The sequence below is a fragment of the Lucilia sericata genome, unplaced genomic scaffold (assembly GCF_015586225.1).
Source record: "Lucilia sericata isolate MDLA Ls3-8-SP2 unplaced genomic scaffold, ASM1558622v1 Contig001052F_arrow, whole genome shotgun sequence".
Lineage (NCBI taxonomy): Eukaryota > Metazoa > Arthropoda > Insecta > Diptera > Calliphoridae > Lucilia > Lucilia sericata.
The window spans coordinates 140,146-155,772 of record NW_023995030.1 but is presented as its reverse complement, the minus strand read 5'-3'; the positions used below and the strand labels follow the sequence as shown (position 1 = coordinate 155,772).

General features: G+C 29.3%; 1 protein-coding gene across 1 annotated transcript; it reads left to right on the top strand.

The window, feature by feature from the left end:
- Positions 1 to 3,348: 3,348 nt before the first annotated feature.
- Positions 3,349 to 13,810, top strand: LOC119609743 (translation initiation factor IF-2, mitochondrial). The gene is made up of 5 exons (XM_037964644.1): positions 3,349 to 3,401; positions 5,741 to 5,955; positions 12,597 to 12,801; positions 12,863 to 13,520; positions 13,580 to 13,810. The coding sequence occupies exons 2-5, from the start codon at positions 5,768 to 5,770 to the stop codon at positions 13,750 to 13,752; spliced, it is 1,224 nt and encodes a 407-aa protein (XP_037820572.1). The 5' UTR covers positions 3,349 to 3,401; positions 5,741 to 5,767; the 3' UTR covers positions 13,753 to 13,810.
- The last annotated feature ends 1,817 nt before the right edge of the window (positions 13,811 to 15,627 follow it).

The window sequence follows — 15,627 nt, the reverse complement described above, 5'->3', positions numbered from 1 at the left end:
AAATGTTGTTGGACAGGAAATAAATAAAAAAAAAATTGAAAATTCCGTTAAAATATTCTTAATAAATCTTGATGAATAGATGTCGGAAAAGATATTAATGAGCAGGGCAAGGATTTCTATGCAAAATGCATGTTTGTAGTCAGTAACTCAAAATAACTTTTAAGTAGTTTTCCTTTCGAATCAAAGATTTTGCAACAAAATGGCATCTATTTGTTGTTGCATATTTTTGCATATTTTGTTATAAATGCATAAATTGCATATTTTGCTTTAAAATACATATATTTTGCATATTTGTAATATTTTTATAGCATATTTAGCACATTTTTTTAATTTTCGAACACAAATTTTATTTAAAAACAAGTGTTATATTCTTATATACCGTATGCCGTAAATGGAATGCTCCTATATTAACATTAGGTTTATATTTGAAATAGGGCTTAAGTCAATTATGGAAATTATTAAAAACAAAATATTTTTGTCCAACTTTAGGGTCAATTAAAAAATTTGGTAGAGAGACTTTGGCTTGTAAGAAACTTACTTCTGTATATCGAATTTCATAGCTAGTAAGCAGTAAGTGTTAAAGTCATTTTCTGAAAATCGGGGGTAGGGTCAATTATGGACCGATTCTTATAAAATTCGGTAGAGAGATTTGTGCTCGTACGAAACTTACTTTTGTCGAATTTCAGCGCTATTTTCAAGCCAGTAGTGAGCATTAAAGTCATGCTCTGAGGGGAACCATATATGGGGGGTAGAGTATGTTATGGACCGATACTCATAAAATTCGGTAGAAAGATTTTTGCTCGTAAAAAACTTACTTATATCGAATTTCAGCTCTGGACTCGTATTTTTAAGCCAGTAATGGGCGTTAAAGTAATTTTTTGGAGGGACCATATACATATGTATGGGGGTCAATTATGGACCGATCCTCATAAAATTTGGTAGAGAGAATTTAGCTCATATAAGACTTATTTATGTCGAATTTCGCTATACTCGCATTTTTATAACAGTTATGACTGTTAAAGCTCTTTTTCAGGGGCCACTTGTATGGGGGCTATGCGAAAACGTGGACCGAAATTGCTCATATTCAATACCAAACAAACCTATAAGAAATATTTATAGAAAATTTCAACACTTCAGCTCTTTCCGTCCGATAAAGTTCTTGACAGTTGTGTCTGGGCTACTATCCAATAGCAGTGCAAATTTCAAATCGATTTTTTGAGTTTGGTCTTGACACGAGATCGTGATTCTGGTTAATTGGTATTAGAGTATCAAGATCATCAAGAACCTATATATGTATATGTTGTCAAAAACTAAAATTCTAAATATCTATACAAATTTACTCAAATATGATAAAAGAAAAATTAGTGCTAACAAATAAATTTCACAAAGAAAATTTTTTGGTGCATATTTTCCACATTTTTAGTGCATATTTTATAGTGCATGTTATAAGCGCATATTTTTAATTTTTTAGTGCATGAAAACCTTGCCTTGTTAGTGAGAATGATATACTCGGATCAGACGTTTTGTAATTCTGGAGTAAATGTCAAGATTTTTTTGAAAATTGTCTTTTTTGATTTTTTTTTTTTATAAACGTTCCAAAAAAAAAATCCCAAAATTTATATTTTCCCAATTTATATTTTTATTTTTGTTTCTGATTGATTGTTAGGTTCCCAAAAAAAGATGCAAGCACCTCAAAATCAATACTAATTTTCATTCAAATATTTTACAAACTCTACTGAAGAATTATGCTGAATTAAACCCTCTTTATCTCAAAATTTGACGCATAGGAAAAAATAAAAACTGAATTTCGATTAATAAAGGTAGGGCAAACAAGACACAAAAACCTGATATGATAAAATACATTTTTTTGTTGGCCTATGTTATTAAAAAATCAGTATAAATTAAACTTATACAGCATTTTCGCATGCTCCTCGAGAATTCTGAGTAAAATATGAGGAAACATAGTGTATAAGAAAATTCGATAAAATCACTCTGAACTATTAGTTATAAAAATAAAACAAATCAGAATGGGACCACAAATGGAACTACTTATTTCTCCTGATTGTTAAATATTAGTGTGTTTTGATGGATCAGATACACAGTCACTTTAAGTGAGGATAAATTCAATTGTCCAGTAGATCGGGACTTAAAATACTGGTCATAAAATTGGATTGATATTTTTCTTATAACTCTACAAAAAAACACAGCTTTATAATTTAAAGTCATGTGTCCAAAAAGTTAAGGTTCACTTGTCACTTAAAATAATATAATTTCTTTAGACCGTTAACTTATTTAAACATCAGCCTGAAAATTTGTTATTTAAAAAGTTGATGTCTATTTGTACCCACATTTTGATATGTTATTAAAAAATACTAGAATATTTTTTTCGATTCTCTATTTTCTAACAAAATTTCTTAATTTAAAGTTTAAACTTTTAAATAGTAAATCCCAATTGATTACAACAAAATTAAGGACGATTGACCTGTTATGTAACAAAAAAGCGGGATTTGTTATTGAAAAGCGGGATTGAAATCTAAGTCGGGATCAAGCAATTAAAAAGCGGGATGTCTGGTCACGTTAACAATGATAGAGAGTTGGTATCGGCATAGGAGGCAACCGTTGCCGGCCGAGTATCTAACTCATATAGGTTTTGTAATAAAATGTGTATTTTTAAAATATATTTAGAAAAAATGTTCTTAAGTTATTTTATATTAAATGATTATTTCCAACAAACATCAGCACAAACGCTTAATATCCCTTCTGAGTCGACTATGCTATGCCATGTAAAGCTTGTACGCACGTTAATTATGCAGAATTTCATCGAATACAAGATGACTTGAAAATGAAATAGCATCTCCCATATAAATTAAACATAGATTCCCACTTTATCAATTCTGCAAAAAGTTCCACTAGAAACGCTTCCTTAAGAAGGGGTTCTACTAGAATCGCTTTTTTAGCAAAAAACAAATGTTCACCATCATTTTATCAATTCTATAACAGGTTCTAAAATTCAGCTCATTCGGATCATAAAAGAATTTTTGGCGATTTTTAAAAAATGTGACAAACTTTGGGGGCTACTCACTGGCCCCCATTTCCGATATACCGAATTATTTCCAAATATAAAAGTTTATAAACCAGTGTGCACCGGTTGTAATTCATTTACCTTTTCGCAAGTGCACTGTATTTCGAATTGTAAGGGCCGGTTTCATAGTTCACTCTAGGGAACGAAATTATACTTCATACATAAACTTTTTCCATTAGGTAGAACTGTAAAACTCTCCCTAAGTGTTTTATTTAATTTTTTTTTTTACATTTATTCATTTATTTTAATATATATATTTTTATTTTTAGTTCCCATCATTGTTGCCATTAATAAAATTGATAAACCTGAAGCTAATGTTGTAAGTATTTCATACTATACTTAAACACTGAAGTTCTTAGACTATTTTTCGTTAATTTGTTGTAAAACCCCTCAAAAATATGACAAATTAAATATATTATCTTGTGTTAAAAACAATTTGTCACTTTTCATCTGTACTTTTAATTGTTTCTTTATTATTTTATAACAGTAAAAAAATAACATTCAATACAAATTTTAAATTTTTTACCGAACTAATTTAATTTAATTTTATATCACATACAATGTGGACATACATATACATTCACTGAAAAAATCCATGCCTAATAAATACGAAAAATGTCGTACATTGTACGAATCCTTCGTTGTTTCGCACCACGAAATTCTTTCGTAATATATACGAAATTGTACGAAATATTTTAGTATAATGCAAAATAATCTTGAAAAAATTAATTTACTTAAATTGAAAAAAGAGAATTTTGAATAAATATGGAAAAATTTACGAAATATTAATTTATGCAAACATTTTTGTTAATTTCAAAATATTTTTTCTACACTAAAAATAATCCATGCTTAACATTACGAAAAAAAATTTCGTAACTACTTTTTTCGTAATATAATACGAAATATTGTTTAATCAACCCCTTTATAATTTTACGAAAATACGAAAACCTGTCGTAATATCTTTTTCGTATATATTAAGAAACTTTGTTTTCTTTTACAAAAATAATTTCTTTAAGGCATGTAATATTTAACGAAAGTAACGATTTTTTTCGTAACAAGATTATTTAGTAATATACAAGAATTATTTTTGATTTAAAAAAAAGAAAATATATATTTTGCTAGGATTTTTTTTTTTTTGTTATTTTCGTAATTTTTATGGAGTTATATTAAACGTAATTTTAAATTTACAGGAAATTAGGCAGACAATTTTTATGTTTTTTTAAAAAACATAAAAAAATTGTTTTTTTTTAATTCGCAATCTTTTTCTAAATTTACAATAATTATTTTAAAAGAACTAACATATTTATGTATTTAAAAAAAATGTAAAATATATAAAATTATTTTGCATTTTACTAAAATATTTCGTACAATTTCGTATATATTACGAAAGAATTTCATGGTGCGAAACCACGAAGCATTTCGGACAATGTACAACCACACGAATTTTTAATTTTTTTTATGAAAATAATTCGTGAATAATATTATACTTTTCTTAAATTTTATAAAAATGTTGTAGTTTTATTTAATGATAATATAATTAATATCATTATGTTTAATTTCGCTAAAATTTAAAAAAAAAATATTACGAAAGGTTTTCGTACTTTCGTAAAAATAGAAAAGGGTTTTATTAAATAATATTTCGTATTATACACGAAATTTTTGTAAATATTACGAAAATAGAAGTTACGAAATTTTTTTTCGTAATGTTGAGCATGGATTATTTTCAGTGCAGAAAGCAGGACAGCAAGTGCCTTTCAGTTAAACTGAAATATTCTTTTAATTTCACTGAAAAGCTTATAAAATTATGCGTATAATGATATGCATTTTATGTCAGCATTGATTGCATAACTAACACTATCGGGTAGAAAATAATTTTTGAAAAATTAAATTTTAACTAGGTGGAATTTTTAAAACATAAAAAACCATTATGGTGAAATTGTTTGATATTTAATATGTAACAATTTCAATTATCTACATTAAAAAAATTCTATGTAAAAATTTGAAAATCTAAAAATTTTTAATACTTTTTTAATCGCACATTAATGTTTGATATGACATTTGAAACGCCTTTCATGTGATACCAAAATTGCGTATATTTTCTTTGTGATAAATGTGGAAAAAATCGAAAAAACCTCAAAAAGGACCTTTTTATTCTTTTATCCAGCTTGCCAAATATTGATGTCAGGACAAAAAAAAATTTGAGAAATGTTGTTTTAAAATCAACTAAATTTAAAGTAACATTATTTTCAAAAATAACATGGAAGTAAAAAATACATGCGGCAAAACATATTGGAATCTAAACTTGTCTTGATAATTGATTAAAAATCCAATCCAAAATTTCTTTAGTAGGTGTTTTTGGTATCAAAATAATAAGAATATCTCATATATTCATTGGTATTGGTTACCACTTCCAGGATTACACTAAAGAGTCTCTGTGGGCTTCCGTCCAAATCTTCTTGATTTATATCTGTTTTACAATTTCTTATAAGATTCCAATCGATTATGGGTCAGGAAACTTTACGGACCTTCCCATGCATTTCATTATATGTGTAGGTGCATAACTAATGTGCTTTCTAATATTGTATATATAAAAAAACTAAGTTTTCATTTACTAATGTTATGCAGACAATTTTTTAAACTAATCATAAATTATTTCAGGAGAAAACAAAACAAGAACTCTCTCAAATGGGTCTGACCTTAGAGGAACATGGCGGCGATATTCAAGTTATACCAATTTCGGCAATGAAAGGCACAAATCTTCCTTTGCTAGCAGAAGCAGTTAGTACACAGGCGACGCTAATGGGTTTAAAAGCAGACTTCACAGGTCTAATGGAAGGAGTTGTTGTGGAATCTAAAACAGATCCAAGACGAGGGTAAATACATATAAGTTAAATATTTCGTGCTTTCGCACAATTATTTTACGTTGCACTAAAAATGTGAGAAATATGAATATACACTGGCGAGCAAATGTGAGTGTATATTTATAATTTGTGCACTTTATTTGCACTTTATAAAAATAAAACTAAATATGTAAATCCAAAAAAGTTTTCATTCAAAAGAGCTATCCTATTTTAAGCATGAATTCTTATCCTCTAGAGCTTGTTTATTAGAAGATAATTATTGTGTAATTTCTTTAAGAAACTTCCATTAAAAACACAACAAAAATCATAAATTTACTGTTATTTCATTTCGTTGCGTTTTTTGTGATCGCGGAAAATGTTCACATTTTTCAGCACATATAAAATATTTAACTTTGAGTAATAGAAATTCGAACAAAATGTTGCTTATTTGGTAGCTCTAAGTTAAGAGAATAAACAGCAAAAAGAAGAGATGGATTCATTACCGTTATTTCGCGACAGACGAAATCAAAGATCTTATCGCAACGCGTTGCAATTTTTGTGCTCGCTACTGTATATCATATGCCCTACGTCAATTATAAGTATATTTAAAATATGATTCAATTTAAACAGTACCAATTTAATGTTGAATTTTACCTTAATAATGCATGTTTTATTAAAAGGATGAAGACTTTAAGACTTCAAAACATATTTTTCAAATAAAATATCGCAGACAATCGAATTAACTAAACTAATATTCGATTAACATAAAATTATTTCCAGAAAAGAAGATCCGCGATAGAAATCTATAAAATTTGTTGCATTTAAATCAGAAGAGTTTATAATATTATATACTAAGATACAAATTATGATATATATAAGATACAAAACTGTATATAAACGATAAAAAACGGCAGAAAAATTAGGCAAAAAATTTGCAATCTGGGGAATTTTAGATAGCTAAATTTAAAGTCTCCAAAAATATCGTGTAAGCGAGATACTTGGGGATCAAAGGTTACAAAAATCTGTTGAGAGCAATCAAATGCCAATTAATAATCAGATTAGTTAATCTAATCATAAATTTCTGATGTAAATCCCCTTTGATGTTTTTGAGTACAATATTAAATTTCGCAGTGTTGCCATACAAAACAACAGAAAATGTCACTGTTTGTTACCAAAACAATGCATGTTTTTAAAAAAGAAGACAATTGTAAATTTAATATGAAAATTAATGAAAACTTAAATTTAAAACCAAAAAAAATGTATTTTGGGTGTGCATAATTTATACTAATCAATAAATAGAACATTTTAATGTTTATATTTATAAAATTTGTATTAATTTTTTTTGCATTTCATGCTTAAGTTTAAACCAATTGTAAATTTAATATGAAAATTAATGAAAACTTAAAAACAAAAATATGTATTTTGAAGTGTCCATAATTTATACACTCCTCGCCACTTGAATAGCACATATATAATTTTTTTTTCAAAGCTTATATTTTTGGATCAGGAATTTCTGGAAGCTTGTTGAGCTGCCCTCCATATTCATCATACTTAAACATCATAGAAAACTTGTGGGAATGGGTTGCCCGAAAAGTTTATGAGTCTGGAAAAAAAAGTATTCAACATTTCCTGAACTAATCTATGCAATTAAAGAAGTCTGGAGCTCAGTGCAACTGAATTACATGGCCATGCTATATGAATCACTTCCAAACAGGATTTGTGAAGTGTTAGTCAACTAAAGAGGTTTAACACATTACTAAAATAGCTTAGTTTAATTTATATCGTTGTAAATAATCTAAATCAATAAGTTTTAATTACAAAAGTTGCTATAAAATCACTTTTTCTGGGGATATTCTATTCAGATGGCGAATTTTTAACATTAGCTTTTTGGGTTAATTTACAAAAAAAATTATATAAAATCAAATATTACAGATATGACAACTATTCGTATCACATTTATTCAGAACAAAAAATATTACAATGAGGGGAAAAAGCAAGTTTCCAGAAATTTCTGATCCAAAAATATATGCTTTGAAAAAAAAAAATTATATATGTGCTATTCAAGTGGCGAGAAGTGTACTAATTAATAAATAGAAAATTTAATGTTTATATTTATTAAAATTGTATTATTTTTTTTGCATCAGCTGTTTACACTTTTGCATTTCGTGCTTAAGTTTAAACCACCTCCATTGGGCGCCTAAACTTCCAAACAAAATTAACTAATTGAGTACTCAAAAACATCTTTCGAGGATTAATTTTAATTTAATCGCTAATCTTACCTAATCCCACCTAAAGATTGACCCTTAAACACATAAGACATATCAATGTTAAATTCTTAAAAATTTCAAGAAACGCTATTTTTATGGCGATTGTAATTTGTTCGAAAACTACAAAAAATCAAAAAGGTATAAAACTTTGAAGGATTATATCTTTGAAAGTTTATATCGGATTTTTTTATACCCTACACCACTTTAGTGGGGAGGGTATATTGGATTTGTGCTGATGTTTGTAACATACAAAAATATTCGTCCTAGACCCACCTTAAAGTATACCAATCGGCTTAGAATCGTTTTCTGAGTCGATTAAGCCATGTCCGTCCGTCCGTCTGGCTGGCTGGCTGGCTGTCCATGTAAACCTTGTGCGCAAGGTACAGGTCGAAGCCTATTGAAAATGGTTAAGATCGGTCCATTATTTCACCTAGCCCCCATAGAACAGAACCCCCCGAAAAGGGCTTCTGAGCTCATAATTATGTTAAATATACATATATATCGATAAAATACGGCACAACTAAGTTTTATAGAAGTCTTGATGACCCTGCCAAATTTCATAAAGATCGGGCCCCATTTGACCCTAGCTCCCATACAAAGTACCCTTCAGAAAATTACTTGAATGTCCCAAATTAATTTATAAACACAAATATCGCGATGAAATTCAGCACAATAAAATATTATGTAAATATAAATATATTCACAAAATTTTATTGGGTTTGGTCCATATTTGCCCCTAGCCCCCATATAAAGCTTCTTTCAGAAAATTAGTTTTTCATCCATAAATTGCTTAAATGTATCGGAACAAGGGAATATTGAAGATAAATGCTTTATTATGAAAAATAAATCACATTTAATATTCATAACTGGTGTAGGGTTACCACCATATATGGTCATATGGTCGGGCGTGGCCGACCATATGGCCACGCCCGAATATACTTTCTTACTTGTTTATTTTGAACCCAATCTATTACTATGGATGAGCTTCTTCATTCTAATATAATTTTTATATTAAAAAGTTTAAGATAATACATTTTTAAAGAATGCATTTTCTCCCTGTTGAAAAAGTTTTAAAAGTGCATAAAATGATTATTTGAAACTTTTATGCAAAATATGCAAAAAAGCATTTGTTAAAATGTTTTATATGGGAAAATTTGTAAATTTTATTGATATTTTATGCATTTAACAGAATTTAAAACTGCTTAAAATACATTACTGACCAGAATTGGTATGTAAATATTTAAAATCGATTACCACCAATGTTAAGCTGACCATACGTCCTTTTTTTTAGAGACTCTAATCTAGGTAATATTGGATTAATAGATAAATATTTGACAATATTCCAATTGGCCAGCACTATTTTTAGACAATTTGGAAATGCACCTCTGTCAACCAAATGATGGCCAAAATCATTTTATTTTCTTTTTCATAGTGTATATGTATGTTAAATATAACGCAATAATTTATCAAAATTTGCAATAAAAATAATTAAAAATAAGAAAATGTGCAATAGTGATGTTAATTTTGTCGCAAAATATTCGTTATTCTGATACTTTTAATAATTATTTAAAATTATATGTTATATGTAGTGTTTATAAACCGGTTACCAGGTTAATCTAACAACCGGTTTATATTGCATATTTCGGTTTTTTGCAAACCGGGTTTTTAAGACATTGGCTTTCGGTTAACCGAGTTATCCGGTTTTTATGTCTCGGTTAACCGGCTTCGAAAAATTTAAATTTTTAGTACAAAAATTTATGTTTTTTTATTTTTTATTGTGATTCGAATTTTTAAAAATTTTGAATAGATAATTCTAAACATTAATTTCCGTTTGTGTATATGAAAGCAGAACTAAGATTGTTAAACAAAAGTTAGGAAATGTTAAAAATATATTATGTATATAAAATGGAGATTTAAAATTTCAGACAATCAGGAAAACATGAGGCCACGACCCATAGTGCAATGTCTGTCTATCCATAATTTCAGATAGTAACACAGGTCTTATTTATAATTAGAATTAGAAAAAACTTGGTGATCACAATCCACATATTTAGGGTTATATTCTTACCAACTTTTATTAAAATCAGACTTTATCTTCAAATATTTTGTAGCAATTTTTGAATTTTCAAAAGAATAAAAACACAATATTGGAAACAAATTAAAGCCGATTGCCTATATTAGAGATAGTTGAAGTAGTAATCTAATTTCAATGAAAGTTAGTGGATATATTTTCCTGACTTTGTAGATTATGTCCACTAACTTTTCAAATTATATTCATAATTATGGCCTGTGACCTCATCGGAAATTTCCGATAGACGGACATTGCACTATGGACCAGAGAGTGATTCTGTTATAACGGGTGTAACAGAAATTAACATGTATCTTTGACTAATATTAGAAAGAAAAATTGTGACATAATCTCTATCGCCGTTTAAAATTGCATTTCGAAAGCGAAACGTTAAAATCTCGAATATTCATAACGCAGCTTCAGTAAAATTTTAAAATATTAACAAATGATTTAATTTTTTTGAACAGTATAAAGATTACTTTCACTGTTGCCAATTTAGCTATTTTCTCGTCAAATCTAGCGATTTTTAATCCCATTTTGCGGGGGAAAATATGATTTAGCTATTAGCGGGAAATCTAGCGATTTTTCTTTAGATTTTAAGGCATTTTTTATTCATTTATATGTTGATAATATCGCTTAAAAGTTGCTACGAATGACGATTTACATATATGTATGTATAAGTATAAAAATATGCATTCAATGTAAATTATTTGAGTTTTAGCTGTGTGTATTATACTTATTTTGAATGTTCTGAAGAACATAATTAGGAGCAAATATTTGTGCGTACAGGTAAAGTTATACGAAAAATTTTAAAAGGGGTATATTTTGTTGTACTCAAAAAACGAATATTTAATTATTCTAGTCTTTTAGTAAATGAGTGATATGATAATAAAATTTACCATAATTCTAAAAATTAGTGAACATTGGAAATAAGTGACGAAAGGATCGATCCATAAAGTCCTAAAAATTTACAACATTTCTAAGGCGTATAGGGCCGCATATCGATATTGCAGATAAACTTCCCACAAAAGGAGTGTATAATAATAATCTTGGGTGCCCCGGTAGGCTAGTTGGTAGTGTGCTAGCCTGTTCGTCTGAGGGTTGTGGGTTCGATTCCCAGCAGAGATCCTGGTCTGCTACACTACAACGGTCGTATGGTTATCGTCACCCTGCTCGGTAAATTAGGTAAGAATATAATTTGTAATTGTATTGTAATGGAAAAATAAATAATACTCTTATGCTGAAAATAAAGGATCGATCCATAAAGGCCAGCATTTCGAAATTCAATTTATCTTTACAACATTTCTAAAGCAATCTGTATAGGGTCGCATATCGAAATTAACCTCAACTTGACATTTTTCCTAACCCAAAGTGAAAATATTTAACATAAAAAAAGATTATCTTATGTGTTTGTTATAAGATGTGTTTGTATCACTATCCCATTCCTACGTATGTATATAGATTTTAGCGATAAATCGCTGACTTTTTAGAATAATATAAAAAATCTGAAAAATTTTGCTATTTGTTTTCAGAATCATATAATAAATATTATTTTGACGATTTATCGCTAAATTTTTCAAAATGTCTTGAATTTAGCTATTTTCTAGCTATTTTTCAGTCGACTTTAGCGATATTTTTGGGAAAAAAGTTGGCAACAGTGATTACTTTGTATAGAAGCGTTTTTGTCCGCTCTTATATAGTATAAAAATGTATGTTCATATGTACTATACCAAATATGTATATTTAATATAGGTATCAAGCTTTTATTTGTCATTAACATTTCTACATTTGTCTCCCACCTTTTTATACAAAACGCGCAAAAAGTGCATGCAATTTCTCATGCGTTCACTTATGACAAATTTATTAGAGTATAAGAATGTATTTAAAACGATTTAAATGGAATACGTACTAAATACATCATGAAATTGTCCCTTCTTCTTGAATAATTTAAAATGTTTTTTGCTAGAAAGAGTACATATCGCAAATAAATTAAAAAATAATGCTTTTATTCGGAAACTGCGAACATTTCGGAATGATCATGATTTTTATTCAATGGTCCTTCGCAGGAGCTTTTATATTATACCCCTAGCAACAAAAAATGCTTCGAAAGTTTGAATACATTTTCGGCATACTTTCAATTTGCGAAGTAATTTTTCACCGCCATAATAGTGTAGTATACATAGAGTTATTCACAATTAAATTAATATTATTACTATTATTATTATTATTATTGTTATTATTATTATTATTATTATTATTATTATTATTATTATTATTATTATTATTATTATTATTATTATTAAATTATAATAATTAATAGTTATTTGCTTTATTTTAAGAAAGCTTTCTACTGCTATAGTTAAACGGGGAACTTTACGCAAAGGATCAGTCTTAGTTAGTGGACTTGCGCATGCTAAAGTTAGAGGCCTATTTGATCATAATGGTAAGCCATTGGATAAAGCAGAACCGGGCACACCTGTAGAAATATTAGGATGGCGAGAATTACCACTTGCTGGAGATTTAATTCTGGAAGTTGACACAGAGGTTTTTTATATAATGTTGTTTTTAGAGTTAATGTGTTTATAATTTTTTTCTTCACTTTCAGAAAAAGGCTCATTCTGTCCTTAGATATCGGACCCACGAAGCTCAAAAAGAAAAAGCTGAACAGAGTCTTGAAGAAATACGTAAAAAAGAAGAAGAACATTTGGAAAAATATCGAGCAGAAAGAGACGCCCGTCGTTTAGCGGGTAGATTCCGTTTGAGACATGGTCCCAGGTCCAAAGAGACTTTACCAGATGACGGTACACCTCGCGTCAGTGTAATAATCAAAGGTGACGTACATGGTTCGGTCGAAGCCATACTTGATGTGTTAGAAACATATAGTGGAAACGATAAATGTCGTTTGGATGTAGTTCATTACGGCGTTGGAAATGTGTCAGAGTCTGATATTGAATTGGCAAAATCTTTCGATGCAATCATTTATGCCTTTTCGGTTGAACCGCCTGCTAAAGTTACTGGTGACGTTTCCATACGAGTTTGTGATATCATATATCGCTTAATTGACGACTTAAAAGAAGAAATCAGCAATAAACTGCCTCCATTAGAAGTAGAAGATATATCGGGAGAAGCAAATGTTTTACAACAGTTTTCTATCACGGAGGGACGAAAAGAAGTACCAGTTGCAGGTTGTCGATGCACAAAAGGTGTATTGAAAAGGGCATACCAATTTCGTTTAATGCGAAATGGAGAAACCATTTATGATGGTAAGAATACAACACATTTTCCAAACAAACATAATATGAATGTCTTTTTTCCATTACAGGACCTCTTGAATCTATGAGACATTTAAAGAATGAAGTAGATTCAATTAAAAAAGACGTTGAATGCGGTATACGCTTAAAAGACACCAACATCATACCTCAGCCTGGTGATATTATAGTTTGTTATTCAACACATACGGAGCCACAAAAGACTGATTGGGATCCAGGCTTTTAATGTTCCTCAAGAATAATACAAATCATTTACATGTAAATAAATACGCAAATAATTCAAAGATTTGTTTTTTGCAAATGAGTTCCAAATTGCAAATACATATAAAAATTATGCTAAAACATGAGTTATGTATTATTGCATTTTACGGGAAGCGAGATAAATATGTGCATACATACATAGTATCTATTCATCTTAAGTGTGACGTTGTGCTAAGCTATTTTACTTTAACCATACAATAAAATCAAAAAAGAATTGATTAATGATTTCTGCTTTACATAGGTCTGCACAGAAATCCTCCTTAAAAAAAAATTTTATAGAACAAACTGAATCTGCGTCGTCGACTGCTTCCTATCACGTCACAATTTCGAGTAATTCACTATTTGGCGAACTTTAATCTCAAACGATATTTTTTTAATAAACTTTAATAGTATTGTACTTACAATATTCAAAAGTATAGGATTACAAATTTTAAAATCCATAGGCAGCTCCATCTGATAGTTATAAGCGTGTAAAGTTCAAAAACTTTGAAAAAATTAAGAAATTTTCGACTTTTTATATAACATTTGTATAATATTTTTGAAGCTTATGAAATATTTGTTCAATACTGTCAATGAGGGTTGGATACACTAGCGAAAATATATGTATGTATAGTTATATGATGAAAAAATTGTATTGCTAATTTTACAAAATTAAACTTTTTTTAAATTTTTTTGCAAAAACATTTATTGGTTTATAAATATAGAAAATTCAAAAATATGATTTAATAATAAGCCTCGTAAATACGCATCTTTTGATGTATGTATGTATGTATGTATGTATGTATGTATGTATGTATGTATGTATGTATGTATGTATGTATGTATGTTATGTATGTATGTATGTATGTATGTATGTATGTATGTATGTATGTCTGTCTGTCTGTATGTCTGTATGTCTGTCTGTCTGTCTGTATGTCTGTATGTCTGTCTGTCTGTGTCTGTATTCTGTCTGTATTTGTCTGTTTGTATGTCTGTCTGTCTGTCTGTCTGTCTGTCTGTCTGTCTGTCTGTCTTCTGTCTGTCTGTCTGTCTGTCTGTCTGTCTGTCTGTCTGTCTGTCTGTCTGTCTGTCTGTCTGTCTGTCTCTGTCTGTCTGTCTGTCTGTCTGTCTGTCTGTCTGTCTGTCTGTCTGTCTGTCTGTCTGTCTGTCTGTCTGTCTGTCTCTGTCTGTCTGTCTGTCGTCTGTCTGTCTGTCTGTCTGTCTGTCTGTCTGTCTGTCTGTCTGTCTGTCTGCTGTCTGTCTGTCTGTCTGTCTGTCTTCTGTCTGTCTGTCTGTCTGTCTGTCTGTCTGTCCGCCGTCTTAACCAGAGGCCTACGGTAGGGCCACACTGCGGGAACTTTTTGAGGATGAAATTAAAGGACTGCTCTCGGCATATCGACATTTTAAATTAAATATCACTCACTAAAACTTAATTTTTAGACTCACACTTCTTCCTGAAATTGGTCAGGCATGCTTGCGAATTTTTGTTGATCTATTTGCCGTAATACATCATGATGTATTACGGCATCATTGATGCATCATTGAATAGAAAAACAAATACAACTTATATACATCCAGACATCCTTATAGTAAATATTACTTGTGTTAGTTGTTGTTGTTTTTGTCAATTTGTCCACATTATAAAATTTTACTTTAAAATTCTAACCAAAAATTGGATTTTTTAAAACACGTTTGCGAAAAAGTAGACATGATCTACTTTGTTACCACACCTGGATTCAGGAGCAATACGTCTATCCCATTCAGCCATTAAAATTTAAAGGAGCGCAAAAAACTTTTTTGCAGACCAGTGTTATTGGTAATACGATCTGTACGTTGTTTTTAAAAGTAAACATACATACAT

Coding starts and splice junctions, on each gene's coding strand:
- LOC119609743 (XM_037964644.1), top strand. CDS start 5,768: ATGGGTCTGACCTTAGAGGAACATGGCGGCGATATTCAAGTTATACCA. Junction 12,802..12,862: donor TTCTGGAAGTTGACACAGAG/GTTTTTTATATA, acceptor CTTCACTTTCAG/AAAAAGGCTCATTCTGTCCT. Junction 13,521..13,579: donor TGGAGAAACCATTTATGATG/GTAAGAATACAA, acceptor TTTCCATTACAG/GACCTCTTGAATCTATGAGA.